Here is a 21728-nt window from a genome sequence, read left to right on the forward strand (position 1 = left end):
TTATCTGTGATGGCACAGACCTGGCTAGGAAACCCAATGAGACAGACCAGCCCATAAAGAGAAGCAAGCAGAAGTTTGCTTTTAGGAGTCAGGTTACTCAAAATGTCAGGGACAAACTGTGCAAATGCCTAGATACAATGGTAATAGGCACCTGGGAGTCAAATAAGAATCCATCCCTGGTCTCACTTCTTCCACAATTCCTACCAGAAGTTACATACCGATTATCAGCATTTAAACAACAACACATTTTCATTAGCCATCATAACATGCTCTACTTACACAATTCTTACTCTTAATCAACTCTCACTCCATCCCTCCCTTCAGCTCGTTACCCCACCATAGCTCCACATTAGACTAGTTCATTCTGGCAGTCACTGTATGAACACATAGTAATAGCTCCTGCCCTGATGCATTTGCAATCTAGCAGATAAAACAGACAAGGGGAGGATCGTCTCTATTTTGTACATGTGCCGCTGAGATACTGAGCAGCTAGCTGATTTGCCCCAAGCCCTACCTACGGGAAGCATGAAGCCGTGCTGAGAACTGAATCCAGGCGTCTCATATTCCAGATCAAGACCATCCTTTTCCTATCTAAAGTAAGACGAAAGCCTCTTCAGGAAAGGATCCAGCCCCTTTTTTTAATTATCTGTAAAGAGCAGGTACAATTTTGTGCACTCTAAGAGTGATGATGGATAAACAGACTAAAGGGAAATGTGCATAATCTCCTACACAAGAGAAGAAACACTCCTCTGGAAGGGCTAACACTAGAAAAGGTATGGGAAGCTTGATTTTGCAGACTTCCTCAAGCAGTGTCTGCTCAGCCCTCGGAAGGATCCTGGTGAGTGTTTTGTTCTGAGTTTAGTTAGCTCTTTAAAATTAGGAAAATATTCCCTATCAAACTTTCATCTTAAATAACTTCAATATCTCTTCAAAGCTGAAATTTATAATATATTAATACATAATTTAAAATATGTAATTTAGAATATATTAAGATAATAGCACAGTTGAACAGTCTTCAAATTCTAAACGAACGGTGATTATTTTCATCCACTGCCTTGTTCAAGCAAAATCTTAGAGATGTATGGGCACTCTTTGCTTTTCTCTTGGTTTCCAATGCAACCAAACAGTCCATGTCTGCAGAACACTTGTTTTTGTTATACCAAAACAATATGAATGGGATGTTGAAATCACAGATACCGAACTGAGGCCCTAGCAAATGAATGTGGTAGAAGGACAAAGCTTGTTCATTAGAAATACTGAAGAGTGAAATACAAAAAGAGTTTATGTAGGACACTTAACTGAGTTTTGAAATAGTTAATTTGATTAATAGTGGCAATGAACTCTTTTACTGATTACCAAACCATGAATTTAACTGTAAGTACCTAATCCTACTTCCATTTACTCTGGTACAGGATTACACATTCATAAGATAACAAGTAATTTTTATAGTAATAATTTACCCTGAATTGATTAGATTTAATTTTACGTGGAGGTGTAGGAGCAGACGCAAAATACAGGTGTAGAAATGGCTCTTATTACATTTATAATTTCTGTTTGTTACAAACTTGTCATTGCCATAACTGATTTTTTTTAAAGAAAAACTTACCATTATTTTCTTATACCTAATATTTAGAAAATCTGATCACTCACATGTTATATTCTGAGCCATGCATCTAATGACATGAAATGTGCAAATTAATTAAGCAAATTCTCAGGACATACCTGCTTTCTATGATTCACTAACAGGCACCCTGCATCAGAGAAGATGACAAGTGCCAAGGATGATGATACACTCAGAGTCATAAAACCGTATTTCTTACCTCAGAGTGCATTTACACAGATTCTGACATACAGGTTTATAACTTCTACTTTGCTTTAACATTTTATACTATTTTCTTTTATAGTACGTTTTAAAAATTGTATATTAGTGCTACTATGATTTGTGCTTTGTATAGATATTGATGGGAGTCTTTAATTGCAAATTGTAAATATACTCCAAATATACTCCAAATGATAGGTCATAATATTAATAGCCATTTGGTCAAAAAGCAAATAATCAACAGGTTCATCACCAGGAGGACATTGCTCAGGGCTGTGGAGATGGAACTGGGACTAGCGACCTGGATCAAGGACAACAAGAAATCCTTTATTAAATACATACTGGGTAAAAAGAAAGTTCCAGGTAATGTGGGGCCTCTCTGCAGGACACGCTTGGAAATCTGGTGGTCTCACCAGATGACAAAGCTAACCTATTTAACAATTTCTTTTCCTCCCATGTTTAACTTTCTGAGCAGGGACCAAGTCATCCCCGCACCGGGACACCCAATGGTCCCAGCGGAGGCACACCCAGGCCCAGGGTCAGTGAGGACTCAGTCAGGGAACTTCTCGTGGGACTGAACGCGTTCAAATCAGCAGCTCCTGACTATCTCCACCCCAGAGTGCTGAGGGAATTAGCTGAGGTCATTGCGGGACCCCTGGCACGGCTTTACGACCACCCATGGTGCTCTGGTGAGGTGCCAGAGGACTGGAAAAGGGCCAATGCGGTCCCCATTTTCAAAAAATGGAAGAAAGAGGACCCAGGAAATTATAGGCCTGTTAGTCTTACCTCAGTCCTGGGGAAGCTCTTTGAGAAAATTATCCAGGTGCATATCTGCGAGGGGCAAGCAGGGGGAGTGTATGCTTAGGGGCAACCAACACGGGGTCATTAGAGGCAGGTCCTGTCAGACCAACCTGGTGACCTTCTATGACCAAGTCACAAAATCCTTGGACGCAGGTGTCACGGTGGACATAGTCTTTCTGGACTTTAGGAAGGCCTTCGACACTGTCTCTCATCCTATTCTTGTTAAAAAATTAGGAGATTGTGGTGTCGATGCCTACACAGTCAGATGGGTCGCCAATTGGCTGGAGGGTAGCACCCAGGGAGTGGTGGTGGACGGGTCTTATTTGACCTAGAGGGATGTGGGCAGTGGGGTCCCCCAGGGATCGATCCTCAGGCCCACATTGTTCAACATCTTCATCAGCAACTTGGATGAGGGGTGAAAAGCACCTTGTTCAAATTTGTGGATGACACTAAGATGGGGGGAGAAGTGGGCATGCTAGAAGGAAGGGACAGGCTGCAATTGGATCTGGATAGGTTATAGGGGTGGGCAGATGAGCATAAGATGGGATTCAATACTGACAAGTGCAGGGTACTGCACCTAGGGAGAAAGAACCAGCAGCATACCTACAGGCTGGGGAACTCCCTTCTCATCAGCACAGAGGCAGAAAAGGATCTTGGAATCATTATAGACTCCAAGATGAACATGGGCGGCCAATGTGGGGACACAGTCAGGAAGGCCAACTGCACCTTATCATGCATCCACAGATGCATCTCAAGAAGGTCCAAGGAGGTGATCCTCCCCCTCTATGCAGCATTGGTCAGGCCGCAGCTGGAGTACTGTGTCCAGTTCTGGGCGCTGCACTTCAGGAGGGATGTGGACAACATCAAGAGGGTCCAGAGAAGGGCCACTTCACATGATGAGGGGGCAGCAGGGCAGGTCCTATGAGGAGAGGCTATGAAACCTGAACCTGCTCAGCCTCCACCAGAGAAGGCTGAGAGGGGATCTAGTGGCCGTCTATAAACTGGCCAAGGGAGACCAGCAGGCAATGGGAGAGTCCCTGTTCCCCTGAGCACTACTGGGAGTAACAAGGAATAACGGCCATAAGTTGACAGAGAGTAGATTCAGGCTAGATACCAGGAGGCACTACTTCACAGTCAGGGCGGCTAGGATCTGGAACCAACTTCCAAGGGAAGCGGTGCTCGCTCCTACCCTGGGGGTCTTCAAAAGGAGATCCTCTGACACCAGCATTCTTTCCTGCCCATGGCAGGGGGTCGGACTTGATGATCTGCTCAGGTCCCTTCTGACCCGACCAACTATGAAACTATGAAACAAGAGGGGTTTTGCAAATGGTATATATTCCCTGTGCAAAACGCCATTCCGTTTTTTTATTCAAATGCATTAAAAGCAATTCTAAAACTAACACTATTGAAACCAATCTCTTATAAACAATCTAATAGAGCTTAATTCTTTAAGTTTTCAGAACACTTATGACTAAGAAACATTTTGCAGAAAATTTTGGTTACTTTTAACTCATGCTGCTTCTTAAAGGGTAAATGTTTTCTTGCCCCTTAAATGTTTCATAAGTGATAAGGCTTGTTTGAAAAACACTTGAATTTTATGTAGGAGTATAATTAGGTCACTTGACATGATAACTAATCACTAATGTAAGAATCCATTTGAGTATAGAAATTATTTATATTAAATGGGTAGTTAGGTATCTGGAAATATTCCATACAACTTCTTACCAACTCAGAATGACAGTAGTCTTACAATTAGTAAGAGTGCAATACTTTTTTTGTGGCAGTTAAGTTTTAAAGACTCTCTTTAAGTACTAATTAATTTAAAACAACACTACTTTTAGGAACTGAAAACAGAAAATAGGAGTATTTAGACTGATTTGAAATAGAATTTCAATTTCTAGGCTAAGTACAGACAGTCAAAAAGTACAAGGCCGAACCAATTCAGTCTTTGCTGGTTAGTCTAAACAGCAGAGATTAAACTGACTAACAAATGAACAGACATTTACTTTTTGCAGTCACATGCTTGAAGTGACTCAAGCCAGGAGCTGGGAGGTGCTAGAACATGGCTCTCTAGCACATAGCCAGTATGGGCTGTGTGTTTGCTGCTTCTTTCTGCTGCCCCCAAGGTCTCTGTGATTTGTAGTCCAGAATCACAGCTGAAGGACTCTTCAGGGTTGCTCATCATTTCTGCTTCCTGCTTCCATGTGCTTCTGCGACTTGTAGTCCACAACAGTAGCCAGCAGTAAGTTTAGCAGGGCAGGACAGCTCTGTACTCAGGGCAAGGGGGGTTTAACGCCCCCCACCCCAGTCCCAGACCCAAGCTAGGGTTTGCTTGGAAAGGGCAGTCCCTCCCCCCACGACCCTTATCTGCTGGAGACAACAGCACAGCCCAGCCCATGGTTAGAAAGCATGCTAGGATGCTGAGGGACTCTAATTTAACTTGAACCAGGAAGGGTTCTGGGACAGAAGTTTCATAAATTGGTTTGACACAAACCAGTTGTCTGATACTACATTCAACCAGGTTTAACCATTTTGAAACTGGTTTGTATGCACTGAAATTCTGTTCTGTTACAGGTTTAAACCAGTTTCTGATGACTTAAACTAGTTTATGTGGAACTTTTGCCCCTAGCCGTTATAAACTCTAAGGCTAAGTACAGACAGTCAAGCTCCAGGCTAAATCAATTCAATCTTTACAGGTTAGTCTAAGCTGTGTAGATTGAACCAATAAGCAAGTAAACAGACATTCACTTTAGAGTCTAAAAATGCAGCCACATGCCTGCAGTGGCTCAGACCAGAAGCCAGGGGTGCTAGAGCACATCTCCTTGCTCTGCTGCAGCAGACAGTTTAGGCCAAGGCTAGACTGCCCACCCGGCCAGATGGGATTTGCAGGAGGGGGTTTTAAGCATCCTGGGATGCTGAGGGGCTGTGAGTTAACCTGAATCTGGAGCGAATCTGGGACAGAAGTTCAATAAACCGATTTAACCTAAATCAGTTAAGTCTGATATTACATTTATCCAGGTTTATCGTAAACCGGTTTCAGCCATTCTGAAAGTTATTTATGTGCTCTGAACTTCTGCTGTTACACAGACTTGAACCAGTTTCCGATCACTTGCACATAAACCGGTGTAATTTCTATCCCTAAACTAAGAGAATGAAAGAAAATGAACTGAACAAAACTCTACTTTTAAAGGATTTTCTGGGAACTTCCTGTAACAAAAACGAAAGCAATATGACTATAAGATCATAGATGATTCTCTGTCACTATATGACTACATAGTTCGCATATATGCAACTGAGAATTTTATATGCAGGAGGCAAAATCTATCCCACAAAGGCACCAAGCAAATGAAAGGTGACAATGACTTATAGGGCGCATCCACACATGCAAGCACGTGTGCTTGCAGCAGCTCAAATAGAAGTGGTGCAAATTTGAGCCAGGGCTTTTTGCCTCAGTACACGTGCTCAGACATGCATTTTGGTGTGGAGCAAATTGTGCCACTTGGGGCAAAGTAACCCTGCCTGGCTCCTCCCGGATCTGCAGCCAGGGGGAGCTACAGCCCGGGGCCACCACCTGTGCTGTCCCCAGCAGTATAAAAAGCTGCTCTGTCCCGGCCCCGTCCATACAAAAAGCTACCCGGGCAAGCACCTTGGGGCTACTTGCTCTCTGGAGCTTCTGGGGCCCAGCCAATTAATACTTGGGGATACTACCCCTTGTGCCAGCTGGACTGCTGCAGCAGCATCCTAAATCCATTTTTTAAAATACTCCCAAATCCATACTTTTCCACTTTTAAAACAAAAAACCACTCTACACACACAAACACACATACATCTAGAGAGCGCAAGAGATGGTGATAAGTTGGGTAATGCTTTATTGGTATATTTACAATGTTAAAGCAATTTGGAAGCCTACCAGTGTCTATGTCATCATGAAAAAATAAATTCTAAGTAACTATGTGTTGATCTGTGCTTTTGGTTTTCTTTACACAATGGGTGTGTGATGGGGGGGATGTGGTGTTTGCAGGAAGGTGGTAGGAAGGGGTGTGGGAGAAGGTGGTGGGTGGATGTGGATCTGTGTGTAGAAGTGGGGCAATTGCTGGGGGCACTGTGGGTGTGGGGGACCTTGTGTGGGGGCTGCTCAGGAGGGGTGGGTCCCCTGGCCCCCACAGGGTGCAGCCTCCCCCATGTCCTGGGGCCCCTCTGCAGCCCAGCCAAGCTGGGCGTAGATCCCTGAGGCTTGGTAGCCTGGCTTTGCACTGGAGTGGGTCGCACAGCTTCGGGAGGCTAGCACAGGGGCTGTGCCTCCCAGAGCCCTGTGACCCACTCCGGTGCAAGGCCGGACTAACAAGCCACATGGGGATGGGCCAGGTCCTCACCCCCCCGCAGGTACAGGGGGCAGAGGCAGGAGCCGGCCCTGGGGCCCAGCCCATGCTGACAGGTTCCCGCATGCCACCTTTCCTATAACTGCAGGACCTGGTCCTTGACATCATAAGATTTAGTTATGGTTAGTTACCCCTGCCCATTTATAAACTGCTTAGGCTAAACCAAGGCTAAATCAAACAAAATTCACCAACCCTTAAAAGAAATTCCTTTGCCCATCTAATCTGTTTTAGTTATCTGCAGTATACTAAAATAGGACTCACTACCGATTATAATAATAAAATACTTTATTTTTAGTGTACTGGAAGAAAAACACCACAAAGTAGATTTAATCTTGAAGCATAATCTCTGTTAAAAGCTTTCCAGAGGTAAAAATACGGAAAAGACCGTAGATATTATTTGTTTATGTACTGTTTTCCTGTGCTTTATGTTCTTTAATAATAGCTATAATTAATGATGGTGATTATTTTGCTTTGCTTTAATCATGGTGTTCCCAAAAGCATAAATGCAACTCTATGTGAAAAATAGTGAGGGTCACATCCTGAACTCACAGAAACAGCAGCAATTAAGACTCTTCCCCTTTCATTTCTTGTTTCTCTAGACTATAATTTATTTTTAATAATTTTAGGGGAAAAATACTTGGCGCTCAATACCTAAAATGCCTTTTTATGCTTCACAGGGGGGTTTATATAGCAGTACTTCCCATTCACTAGCATATATTTTTCCTCTTGTTCTGAATGAGGGCGGCCATAATTAACACAGATTCTTTGGTACAACTATGCAGTGCAATAGTGAGATCACATTAGCTTTCCATCCAGAACACCTATTAAGTCCATGGATATATTCCAGTTGGCATAGATTAGGCCCAAAGATCTGAAATTATTTTACTGAGGGGGCTGAGGGAAAAGAGACATGACAAGCTGAAGCAGATCAATGTCACAGCCAAAACTAGGACCCAGGCCTCTTTACTCCAGTCTTGTGTCTTGTAATTTTTAACCCTTACTCTCAAGTCTTGTGCCTAGATGGGGTCTGTCCAGCATGTGTCAATGAAAGCCTCTACAGGGAGCTTTTCATAACGCCACAGCCTTGTGAGCCAGGCTGGTACCATCTCAGCCCCACCCCTTCCCTGGGATGGGGCTGACCTGAGCCTCTTCTGGCTTGCAGGGCTGTGGGATTATGAAAAGCCCCCAGTGGGGGCTTTCACCACCCCATACCATGCAGACCTCGGCTGGTGGGGCCAGACACAGGCCAGTGCATCTCAGAGATGGGAGGCTGGGGAGCCGATGCCAGCCCAGTGAGCCATGCTGCAGGGAAGCAAAAGGCCTCCAGCAGGGTCTTCCCTCCCTCTGTGCCTGGCACATCCCAGTTGTTGGGAGCCAGTGGGGCCTGTGCATCCCAGCTATGTCCCAGCCTATGTGTCCCGCTCCCACCTCCCTCACAGGCAGCCCAGCTCACCAGGCTGCAGGGAAGCAAAAAGCTCCCGGTGGCGACTTTCCCCCTGCACCAGGCAAACTCCAGCTGGGGGGAACCAAGGCCCGGCCAGTGCATTCCCCATGCTCTGCCCACCCCTCATAGGCTGGAGGTTGAGGAGGGGGTGAGGATGAGTTGATGCCAACCTGGCTGCTTCCAGAGGTAAAAAGCCCCCACTGCTAGGGTGAAAAGTAGGCATACATGGATAAAGATTTTCTTGGCTGATACCAATGGCCGATTATTAACCAGCCATAGTCGGACGATACCAATCCAATAGCTGCTTTACAGGAATGCAGGCTGGCACCTTGGAGAGCAGCATTCTGCCAGTAAGTCTGTGGGAGGAATGGGGGCAGGAGGGAAGGGAAGGAGTATGGGGAGACATAACGAGGTCCCCACGGTGAGGCAGGTAGTGGTGCAGGGGCAGGCACCACCCACCCAGGGTGATGAATGTGGCCCCATGGGCAGTTTGTCCAGTGGGTACGGAGGTGGGCAAGGAGGGGGAGAATGGGGCATGCCCCCCTCCAGGTTTGTGTGCCTGTTACTAGTATGAGGCTGGACTGGGGCTGTACTCAGAGCAGGCAGGGGTGGGGTGAGCGATGGCGATGCTGGGAGGGGTGGCTACGGGGTGAGCTACAGCCACAGCAAAATTCCTTTCTTTGTCCATATGGGGCCTATAGGGGTCTGGGAGTTCATTCCTTTGCTCTCCCCTCCTGCCAAGCTGACAGATGCTGGCAGGGAGCAGAGGCTTTAGTGTCTCAACCCTGTGATAGCTGAGGGAAGGGCCAGTCCTGCTCACTGAAGCAGACAACACAGCCCAGGACTGCAAAACATTGAGAAGCTGGGGGACTGTGAGTTTACTTGTATCAGGAAGGGGTGTGGGACAGAAGATTCATCAATCAATTTAACCTAACTCAGTTCAGTCTGATACTACATCCAACTAGGTTCATCTTAAACCAGTTTCAGCCATTCTGAAAGCAATTTATATGCAGCGAACTTCTGTTCTGTTACAGGTTTAAACCAGTTTGGGATCACTTAAACCTGTTAACATGTAACTTCTGTTCCTAGCCCAAGTGGATGAATGCCACTAAGCAAACTGGAGTTAAAAGAGATCAGCACTTCATAGGGAGCATAACTCCCATCAGGAATTATTCCCAATAGAGCTCCTCATTTCAGGAGGTAGAAGAGAGAAACTCCTTACCTGTCCAAAATACTGGCTATACACCTCCCAAATGGTGGGATGTAAATATACTCCAGGAACTCTAGCAGGCATTATTAAGGTCTAATCTACACTACAATAGGGGGTTCTGTCCACATCATAGCAGCAGAGCTCTATAGTGTAAAAAAGCCCTATGAATTATAAAAATTCCCAACCAAAAAAAATTCCCATAGTTTAAAACTAACTCTTTGAGACCTAACCAACTTTCTTTTCTAATGGATAAATTGATGGTTGGGATATATGTCACTGGGTGCTCAAAGCTATGGCCATCAACTAGAGCTATCAAGTGTCCCTAAATTTAACACGCTCAAAATGCTTGCCCGTAAAATCCATAAAAAATTGAACTGACCATAAGAAACTAAGAACTCATGAGCTTGTCTGAAGATCTGTCATCAGAACAACTCTGGATGCAAGTGTGAATGGGAAGACAAAGAAAGCAGTGTCACTTTGTGTCTGAATGAGAGCACAGCTCAGTGCCCTGTATGGAGCTCTCTCAGGACTTTGTGGCCCATGGAAGCCCCATTGCTCTCATCCATTCTCTCCCCTCCTCTCAATCACATGTTGCTACTACATCCCATCAGCTACTGCCTGCTTATAACAGCTGTTTGCCTCAAAGATAGTCAGGGCTGTGTAGCCCCATTCAGGCTGAGGCATTAGGCAGGACAAGAAGGAGAAAAAAGTTATTTTCCCAAGTTTCTGGGCAGGGCCTTAGGCCATATGTAAATCAGTGTTAAACCCATACCTCTAAAGCTGGCCCTTGTTACTGCAAGCCAGGGCTTGGCAAAAGGGTTACATTTACACTGTGTAAAATGTGTCAACAAAAAAAAGTATGGTTGCCAGTAAAAAGTTTGGAGACTGTCAGTAAAAAAAAAAAAAAAATTTCTTGGATTGGCAACCCTGCCATTAATCAGAGACACATGTACTGCAAGTAGCACCATTGAAGTAAATGGGGATATTCTGAGTATAAGGTTAAGCACATGTGCAGAACTAGGACATAAATCTGAATAGTCCGCAAAGCTCTGCTAGAAACAGCTGCCTTGAAACAGAGATGGGGAGGAGGAAAGCACCGAGTCAGAGGATCATGTACTGTCAGTTTAATTCAGTGTGTTCTCCTTAGCTCTAAGAGTTTCAAAAATAGAAACATCCTCTCTGTTCCTGAGGCACAAAGATCTCTCCAAACTACAGAGAAAAGATTTTTTTGAGTTCCTTTGACAATTTTCTGCACTTCATCTCATATTCAATGGCGCTCAATGCTAGTAACTTCAAAATCACAGTGCTGTGCTTCAGCCAGTAAGAAACCAAGGCCCAGGCCCTGTGAGGTGCTAAGTGACTTCCTTTTTACTAACTCATTCACAAAAACAAATTGTTTAACAGGAAGTATCTACAATGGGCAGCATATCATGAGACATTCATAATAATTACCAGCAGCTGTTGCTAAAGAAGCAATTGCCAACAAAAAGTCAATGGCATGACCTCATTCAACTATTAGCCATCTACAGATGTTAAAAACTGAGCCTTGGACTGGAGACGCTATGTCCATATGTGGCTGTAGGCTGGTCAATGTGAGCACTGACATAGGTCAGTCACCAAGAAGAGGCAGGGCAGCCTAGGGAATGATAAACTGAACTGGAAAGATCAAGTCCAAGGCTCTATTCCTGGCCAGCAGTCTGCTAAGTGACCTTGTGCAAATCACTTCATTTCTCTGTGCCTCAGTTTACCTTCCTATTTTTTATCTTTGGCAGACAGAAGTTCTCAGTATTGTTTTTCAGTGCACCCAGCATAGTGGGACTCTAATATCAGTTAAAGTTTTTTTTGAGAAACTAACCCTAAAAATCACAATTAATAAAAACGTTATTTCTGCCACAGATTTCACCAGCAGATAAGTTTCAGTGGAAATATTTAAAAAATACACCAGCATAGGCAAGGATAGTGAAGGGTCTCAATCAGTCCTCTTCTTAAAACTCCCTGTAACATTAAATACCATCATTTGGCTACCACAGTTGTTTAAAGTAACATTTTCAATATGAAAAGACAGTAAGGGACACTGACTTTTTCATGCCTAGATGAAGCAAAAAAGAAATGAATCCAGTCCTTTAATTTTTCACCTTTTTCCACAACCAGTGTGGTGCTTTATGGTAAATAATTTGGTCAAATAATTCACTCAAGCAACTTCACTATCAAATGTATCTACACACTGTATGAATTCTACCATAAAAAGTACAACTTAAAGCCTTAGCTTACGTGCTAGTTTGTGTGTGCAGACCTTTCTGCCTGTATAAAAAGGCTTTGCAGGATGAGGGCCTTCCACTTTATCTTCCAGAATACACTATATACACATGAACTTTTCTCAGAACAAAAGCTTATTTTCAATGGAACCCCACTGATGTACCATCTCTAAAGAATTGAATTATTCCATGAACACTGCTGGCTCCTGTCTTAGGATATGAACACAGGAACAACTGACGGGGAGGTGAAAAGGAATGGGGCTTTATTGCAGATCAACCAATGTGCAGTAACTGCCCACGTGCACTCTCTTACCCAATGGTAAATGGAAACTTAACCTGAATAAACCTCAGTGAAAAAAGACTATAACACTAAAATTTAGTTTCCACTTAACACAAGAGTGTGCCTACAGGCAGTTATCATGGAGCAACTGATATACTGCAAAGCCCCATCCCATTTTATCCCTGTGGTAAGTTGTTCATATGGTCATACATTTTGAAGTACGTTCGGCCTGAATTCTGACACCAAGCTGTGGGGTAAAGTGAATACACCGGCAGGCAGGGACCGCACCCAGGCAGACCTGGATAGGTTGGAGAAGTGGGAGGATCTGAACAGGATGCAGTTCAATGAGGACAAGTGCAGGGTGCTGCACCTGGGGAGAGAGAACCAGCATTATGGTTATAAGTTAGGGGCTGCGCCTCTCAGCAGCACAGAGGCAGAAAGGGATCTTGGAGTCAGGATTGACTCCAGGATGAATATGAGTTGCCAATGCGACAAAGCAATTGGCAGAGCCAACCGCACCCTGCCCTGCATCAACGGGGGCATCACTAAGAGGTCCAGAGAGGTCTTGCTCCCCCTCTATGCGGCGCTGGTCAGGCCACAGCTGGAGTACTGCATCCAGTTTTGGGCGCTGCACTTCAAGAGGGACATGGAGAACCTGGAGAGGGTCCCAGAGGAGGCCACTCGTATAGCTGGGGGCCTCCGTGGCCAGCCCTATGAGGAGAGGCTGAGGGACCTGAATCTCTTCAGTCTCCACAAGAGGAGGCTCAGGGGGGATCTTGTGGCTCCCTACAACCTTATCAGGGGCCACCAGCAGGGACTCGGGGAAAGTCTGGTCACCAGGGCCCCCCTTGGAGTCACCAGGAACAATGGCCACAAGCTGAGGGAGGAGAGGTTTAGGTTAGATATTAGGAAGAGCTACTTCACGGTAAGGGTGGCCAGAGCCTGGAATAGGCTTCCCAGAGAAGTGGTGCTCTCACCTTCCCTGGAGATCTTCAAGAGGAGACTGGATAGGCACCTGGCTGGGCTCTTGTGACCCCTGCCACCCCCAGTGCTCCTTCCTGCCCATGGCAGGGGGTCGGACTCCATGATCTGTCTAGGTCCCTTCCCACTCAGTGCTTCTACGATTCTACCACCTAGATTTAGGTTAGGGATGTAAACAGTTAAATGGTTAAACAACAGTTGTATTTATACTGCTCCAACCACCGTGATGCCGCCTCAGACTGAACCACCCACACACAGAGTCCTGCCTAAGGGCTGTGCTAGGTCCTACGCTGCCGCAGCACCACAGGCAGGAGGCAGAAGCATGCAGCGCTCCCGGTAGAGACCGGACCTCCCCTTCCCCCAAGGCAAGCTGGGGAGGGCCTGGCCAGGCAGCATAGAGAAGGCTTCCAGTTCCAGATCACAACAGCATACGCCTTAAGCAGGCCCCACCACTATAGGGGCACCAGGCAAACCCACCATGGGACCAGGAGTCTCACTGCTGTGGTGGGAAGGCCCCAACTGATCCCAGCACCTCCCTCCCTCTCTCCCCATGGTAGCGGGATCCAGGCACAAGAGAGATCTGCAGCCCCGGCTCCATCCACAGCCCCAACCTCAAACCCGGCCCCTGGGGGCAAGGGGAAGCTACAGCTGTGCTGAGCAGCATCCCGCAGTGGCTCAGCTGCGCCTGCCAACCCCGACCCGCAGCTCCCTGTCAGCAGTCTGGGGCCTGCACAGCGCCAGGCACACAGTAAAGACACAAGGGGCTGGGACCAGGGCTGTTCCTGTTGGAAGGCATTAAACTAGGTATGTGCTATCAGTTAACCGTTTAACCATTATAATTAGAGGAGGCTAAACAGGTAATTTAAAAAAATATATTTACATCCCTAATTTAGGTATAGCTACTGACTTCACTGAGAGTTACTTGTGTGTACCCAAAGAGTGCAACTGAGCCCTGAATTTCTTATTACCAATTCCTGTCATATTACAAACAGATTAAAAAAGACTCATTACTTGCTCAAACATGCTTCTTCCAACATGTCTACAAACTATCAGTCCAAATTGATCTTACTTCTGAGTTGCATCTAAGTGCAATACAACATTTAGCACGACAAACTAATGATTCATTGCATCAGTCTTCATGAAATGCAGTTTGATATGAATGGCTGGGAGGACACTTTCAGTCAGTGTGTCATTTGCTGTGATTCTTGAGGCTCTGCTTTACATTACCAGTAACTCAGTATCCACTGCCACATTGGCTTAGGATGGTACAGAAATAAAAGTACACTGTAATTCCTTACTACTGGCAAGGTGAGGAGAAAAGGTGCCTTACATCAGAAAACCAGCCCTGCTTCTGCATTGAGAACTGCATGGGTCAACTCCACTGTTGTTACAAGCCCTGATGTCCATTCACACGGTTCTCAGTGTCATTTCAGAGCCCTGAGTGTTTTTGCTGCTGCCATGATGAAAAAGTCTTAAATAAAATCAGATGGCCATGTAAACATAAGAAGGATAACAACAAGAACATGACGCTAGCAAGGTCCGGACAGCTAAATGGCAGCTGAGTCATGCACATGGAAGAGATCTTACTCTTGAACTGTCTTTCAGAAGGAGCAAGAAACAGAATTGGTTTGGAGATAAAGCTAGGTAAATTCATGAAAGGACTTTATAGAATGTAGCTGTCTGCAAAATCAGAGGCAGGAACTTGACTCAGGAAATTGAGCAGTTCTGTAGGATTAGTGCAGAGCTGGTAAAGCCAGCCCTCTGGTCTTTCTGTATTTGCTGACTTAGATGATGTGTAGAAGTCATAAGGCAAATCTGACTTTAGCCCTGAACATCTGCCTTCAGGTGCTACAGCATCTCCCATACATATGAAGATATGGTAATGACTGCAGACACCAAGACCAAATGATGAGTTTTGAACAACACTGTATAACAGGATCTGCTTTAAAAAGAATTTCCAGCATGCAGCTAAGTCACTACTCCAAACTAGGAGTCATATGTACCTTCCATGATGCAAGCATAAATCATGAGGTCAAATTAGGTTCAGGGTAAGAAAGCTAGGAAGGCTTAAATGCCTTACATACTAACAAGTGCTAAATCACAGTCCAGTCAAAACTGATTCACTGCTGGTCCTTTTTCCAAACCAAAAATAACAGTTTTTATTTAGTATTCATAGAAAGGAGTGTATGGTTCCATGCATCAAAGACACACTTCTAACAACCTCCTGAAGTGAACAGACAGACTTGAAAAGACAGGATAAAGTAATGAATTAATTTTAAACTAACTGTTGTAATATAGATCAATAATGCAAGTGTCATGAAAGTTTCTAGGAATGCAGTTCCATTGAGGGCATTTGCTGGATCTTTTCTCTCTATACGGTGAATTGGATTTACATCCACAGAGCCAGTTAAGAAGTAGTGAAATGTTGGAAGGATATTAGGGGAGACTGCACATGATCTCATTCAATATGGGCAATTTTGATAATTTTCTTCTCAAGTTCAGCCACTTAAATGATTCTACAGGAGCAGTGTTTAAAAACAATGCAAGTAAAGGGAAATGCGTTAGTAATAGCCATCTCCAACAGCCTCTTGCACTCTTACATTTAGAACATCTTTAACAAAAACAAAGCTTTGTCACCTTTGCTACAATTCTGCACTCAAGGACCAAGGGAAGACCCCAAATGTCTCAAGACTCTGAGCTCCGTGTAGGGAAAACCACATCTACATGTGGAGCTCAATGTGGCACTGAGGCCTTCATGGGACCAACCACAGGCATGCTCCCGTCAAGGGATCCACATGAACATATCCCTGGAGAGTTCAGTCATGCAGACCCATATGGAGGATTCAGACCATTGATCAAAAATTTGCCCTTAACCCCATGTTTGCAATACCAATTCATTGGAGAGGCTTTTATTACTTAAATAGTAACAGTGTGTGATTTCTGACATGCGATTAATAACATGCATCTTTTTGTTCTTTACTGCATAAGGAAAGAATGACTTACAGTTGTATGGTGAGAAACACTGCCACCAATGTTAAGATTTTTGAGAAGCTGAGGAGACCCGCCATACTGCCCCGAGATCTGCTTTCTGACTTCAGCTGCCACAGTTCTGAAATGACAGGGATCATTTTGCTTTTGTAAAAGAAACACATCCATGGCTAAATGTCAGGCACAATTATTCTGTCGTTGCATAAAAGTAATACTGGAATTGGAATGTAATAGTAGTAGTAGTTTATTTATGGCTCTTGCCAAAACAGTAAAATAAAATGAGCAATAAAATTAGTATATAATAAAATAATACAATTTGCATAAATTATAATTTTCACTAAAAGCATGCAGTAAGATTATCCATTCTACTAATTTACACAAAATTAAAACAGAACATAGCGTATGATGATATAAAAGAAAAGATCAAAAGAAGCAGCAGACAATATAAAAAACAGGAGAATTCTATTTGATTTTGGCCCTTATTCTGCATGCAAGCAGTGCAAATACACCTAAGGGACACCATCCAGACGAGCTCAGACCTGTCTCAGGTACTCATGCTGCGTATGCTGCACATACAGGCGATTCCCCGCACTGCTACTTTGGGGATGGGGAGGAAGGTGCCGACCTCGGGAGATCCTGGGGTCAAAAAATCCCACAGCTAACGGAAGTGGGATGGCGCATGTGACAGCAGGATGTGCCACCCAAAACCGGAGCCTGGACAGCCAGAGCCATGCTCCTGGATGCCCCCAGGACCCCATGTAAGGCTGCTGGGGTCAGCATTGTTGCTGGCCCCAGCCTCCCCTACCGCACCTGGGGCAAAGTGGCATGCACCAGAGTGCGCGTGGCACAGGCATTCCCTAGGGACAAGCAGCAACACCACAAAAGAAACGCACGTTTCCGCTCATGGGGATGTCCCCAAAGAGTATAAAAACAGGCTCTGAAGTATTAGAAAGAAGCCAGATTGCTTTTTATTCCTTAGCCCTGTGTTTAATATTAATGGATATATTCATTTTCCTTTGTTTCTTCAAAGAACAAACAAGACCACAAATAATTATTTAAGTCATCAATCTCAGTCTTCCTACAAGAGCAAATTCTGTCCCAATATGGGGTCCAACACTACTTGCCCCTAACAACTGCAGATCTCATTCGAGTGAATCTCAATCTAGTAATGGTCAGACACCATATAAACACAGGGCAAAACAACAGTCCCCTTAAAGAGGTTACAGATTGTAAGAGGCAACTGAGGGGGACAAAGAGACAATGTGGGTCCGTGTGAGAGGCAGCAGACTTAGGACATCAGCAGACTCGGTCTCGCCAGGTATCCCCAGTACTTTCCAACATTTTGAACAGAGTAATTTGCTGTGGAATAAACTGATGTGGGTGATGGCTAATTGAAATAACTCTCACTTAACTCGTAGGTAGCATGGACATTAACATGGAGTGATGGGACTCTGGTAGAGGGAAGATTAAAACTCTTCTGAGCAAGAACTTGAAAACAAAATCTACTCCTACTGTAGGGATTGCCAAGGAAGCCAACAGTGGTGGATGGGAGCAAGACTGGCAACAGGTGGAAGCAACCAATGTCAAGGAGAGAGAAATAAGCTATAAAAAGGAACTAACCAGAACACCCGGGCCCATTGTGGAGAGCAGATGTTTCCTTAGTCCACTGCGCAGGGGTAAGATTAGCTAGAGGAAGCACTCTTTCGTCTATAAAAGAACTGGACTGCAAAGGACTTTATTTATATGCACTGTGGCTGAAAATATCATTTGATTTCATTAGACTTTACTCCAGGAAGGATGCTTTCAGTTCCAGAGGCGAGCTGCTGAAAACAAAACTGGCCAATTTATTTTGGGGACACACAGGCAGCCGTCTTGTTCATAAGAACTCCTCTTTTCCTCTTCTAAATCCTGCCCTCCCCCAGTCTACTAGGCTGTCAGTATTAACAGAAAAGCATGGAATATATTTTAAAGGCTCTCAGGCATGGAAAACACTGCATCTGTGCCTGATGAGAGATATAAAACTTGCCTTAGGTTGCAGATGATCCTGGCTTTAACCTGATCCCTTACTTGTTGCATGTTTTGTAATTCATGTACATAGAAGAGAACCCTTCATTACATGACTAATATAAAAGATTGAGACTGCAGTCATCTTAGGATGTGGAATGCAACCCAGGGTGGGGGACTGGGAAGGGTAACATTTTCCCCAGTCTTAGAGCTCTTAATATTGTTTCCAGATGGAATATTTAGCTAAGGGAGAAAATCTGTTCTCCACTGTGAAACCACAGTTGATGTCTAGCCATATTACTAAATGCTACCTCTGTAGCTGCATGACAGTTTCTTAAAACATGACATGTTGACAAGCATCCCGTTCCAGACACTATATTTTGAAGCATGTCTTGGTTTTCTTTGTCTCGAAGGGTTGACGTTATCCAAGAGTCACTGGGGTGGCCAAGAATTTTTGTAATGGTAAAAGTGCAGAAAGAGTGCACTTGATAAAATACCTGAGCCCTGGATAAATGCTGACATGCTCTAAATTCAAGCAGAAACAAGCTATGCTTCAACTGTGGTGTTGGCTACCCACACTAAAGACTTGCATCTCTGCTGGCTGTAGCTATCAATGTGGACCTGGCCTTAGCAAAGTAATTTAGAGCAGTATAAGCCTGAGCTGGGGAAGCAGGGAGCATTTTTATGAAATAATTTCTATTTATTTCACTCAAGTTCAACTTTTCTTCTAAACAAATGGCTTTAATGCAGGTGGGACTGGTCATCTGCAACAACCCCCTTCTAGGATCACAGCGGCTTCTTTGTATTTGTTTCAGACTACAGCTATTCCCTTCTGCTACCACCACAATGAACCTAATGGCCATATGACATAGGCCTCTGGAGTGAAGTTAAAGAAACCTGGACACAAGCAACAGCTATGACCACTCTGACTGGGGTAGTAATAAAGTGCTGTATGTTTGTAATTGGTAACTCCTGTAGGGATTCTGCAAGTGCCCCAAACCTGACCGAAAAATACTCATTCAGTAAGAGGGAAGAGGGGAAAGGGACTGAAACATGCCATATGTAGGACAGGAAGGGACCTCCTGGATCCAGAGCAGTGGACTGGGCTCTACTAGAGGCAACTATACCCCACAACTGCGCTCCTAATCTCATCAAGGATTCAGTTAAATCTCATAACCCTGACTGAAAGGCTGTTCCAAATCCTCCCACCAATTTCCAGCCTAAAATCTTATTTATGGCCAGTTCCTACTCATTTGATGTCATTTACCTTAAATCTCTCTCTTTTCCCTAGCCCCTACCCTGCGGTTTGCTCTCTACGTATCAGGAGCCGTATTATCCCTGCACCCCCCGCCTCGGCTTTCATTTTACTAAGCTACATAAGCCAAGCTGTTTTGCTCTTGGTAACCACCTCCCTGTTATTTCGATGGAGTTTCACCCATGTTTTACACAACAACAGCAACACTTCCCTCTACCTACTGAAATTACCTCAGAAATGAGTTCCAGGACCACTCTTTTCTCCCCCCGAAGTTTATTACTTTTAAAAGTAATCTGAGCGCTCTGAAGGTAATCCTGAAAAAGACGTCTGCTATAAACTGCTGCATGAGCTTCCTGGGAGACTCTCTTCCCAAACAAGAATGCTTCTCCCACCACAGCAAAGTGACAAGGGCCTAGGACAAGGTCTGGCTGTCCTAAACTGAAGTGTTCAGGGGTATCAGAGTCAAAGGAGCCCTGGTATCTGAGCCCCTGGTTAAAAGAACAACTGTAAAGGAATGTGGCATCAGTCAGGTAAGGAGAGTCTGCAATGCTCCAAAACCAACTGGAAATCAGAAGAAAACTGCCTGGCAAAAGCCTCATACGGCACTGTAGAACAAAGGGCTCCTAAACACGTGCAGGGAGGCTGCTCCGACTGCACGCAGGATGCCTGCCAATGGGTTTGGGAGTATCTGAAGCCCCAGGGGCCTGGGATGGAGGATGCTCTCCAGTTGTAGCACCACACATGGTGTTTAGAGTGATTGAGTTCTCCCTGCTCAGGCAATATGATCTGAAACTGATTTGGATGATTTGACCTAGAACACAAAATATATCAATTTTTAAAAATATTACAGCGCATTGGAGCAGACTCTATTAATTACAGTGATTTGGGGCAGACTTGTGTCATGTGTATCAGCTTCTCCACACTAAAAAAATGGCGGTGGGATGTTTTGAACTAAAGATCATCTAATGTGCTCTAGTTCAAAGCGTCCCACCGCCATTTTTCAGTGCGGGGACGCTAATACATGACACTCCAGGCACTTTAATTTAGTGCGGCTTTCAGAGCTGCACTAATTAACCCCCCCCAGCATATCTATAAATGCCTAAACTGAATAACCATTACATTCCCAATAATTAGAATGATAGATCAAAAACCGTCTCTCTAAGCATCTGATACAGACGTCACGATGAGTTGGTCTGGAATTCTTAGACAAATATTCCACTTTGATACGGTCACATGGGTGGCTCTGCTTAAAATATGCTTCTTTCCACCCGTCACATTTTTTGATCCTGTTTGCCACCGGCTAATTACTGTGGTATATACATAAAGATATAGAATGTATCCAGGAAACTGGAAAAAAAAATCCCCGAGGAACCAAAGCAGAGAAAAAAACCCTCTCAAAGCAAAAAGAAAAAAACTATTTGCTTGCAGAGTGCTGCTGCTTTCTTACTTATTTCATATAACATTTATATCACCCATATTTACCTCTATTTCCATTATCACCCCAAAATAAATCCTTTCTATAGCTGCTTTTGTCTTGTCCCTGCATCCCCAAAGGGATTCTATATAGAAAGGATTTATTTGGTAATGTGACGACAAGATAAAAGCAGCTCTCAGCATATTTGGGGGGGGGGGAAGAGTTGTGTTTTGTTTTGTTACATGGCTTTCCTTCCCTCAGTTAAAAGGAGGTCTTTAGCAAATGCTGGGAACCTGGGAAATAACGTCCAAGTTACAAGCTTCAAGATTATAAACTGCACAGCTGATCCCCTTCCTCATATTCAGCAAAGGTAGAGATGTGATATGGAGTTTTCCTGCCTAGACTCTCAGATACCACTTACTAACACAACAAGGGACAAAAAAGACTTACTGGCAAAATTATAGCAGAACTGAACATTTGCCCAGGATATGGCTTAGACACGACTGAAAAAACTTACAAATGCAAATAACTAGCTTCTCAACTAGTCCAGCTACTAACTGTTAGGAAGCTATATCTACCATCTTTCACTTCTCTTTAAAGCTTACGCATGTTTTTCCATACTCATTTTAATGCAAGCTACTTTACTTCCTCAAATTACATGATGACCTGTGTTCCCCAGAGTTCTTCATATTTTGAACAATAGAATAAAAAACAACCTTTTTTCCCCTATTATACTAATGATAAAACTTAGTCTTTCCATGAGTTTTTTACTTCTCTCTCTTAGGTATGATTGGTGATTCTATATTGGTTAAGACTGTCTCTAGCATTTCAACGTAGAAAGACAGCCTTGTCTGTGCACATTCACCAGCTGTTTTTCGCTTCAAAGAGGAGAGAATTC

At 44.3% G+C, this 21728-nt stretch overlaps 1 protein-coding gene across 6 annotated transcripts in view; it reads right to left on the bottom strand.

The window, feature by feature from the left end:
* The window catches only part of DOCK7 (dedicator of cytokinesis 7), a 156459-nt gene that overhangs the window by 123344 nt on the left and 11387 nt on the right, over positions 1 to 21728 (bottom strand). For all 6 annotated transcript variants that reach the window (XM_090049422.1, XM_090049421.1, XM_090049419.1 and 3 more), the window contains exon 2: positions 16173 to 16278. In XM_090049422.1, coding sequence (XP_089905548.1) covers positions 16173 to 16278 — 106 coding nt within the window. The remainder of the gene's footprint in view (positions 1 to 16172; positions 16279 to 21728) is intronic.

This window comes from Crocodylus siamensis, chromosome 5 (assembly GCF_052110815.1).
Source record: "Crocodylus siamensis isolate JL-2025a chromosome 5, ASM5211081v1, whole genome shotgun sequence".
Classification (NCBI taxonomy): domain Eukaryota; kingdom Metazoa; phylum Chordata; order Crocodylia; family Crocodylidae; genus Crocodylus; species Crocodylus siamensis.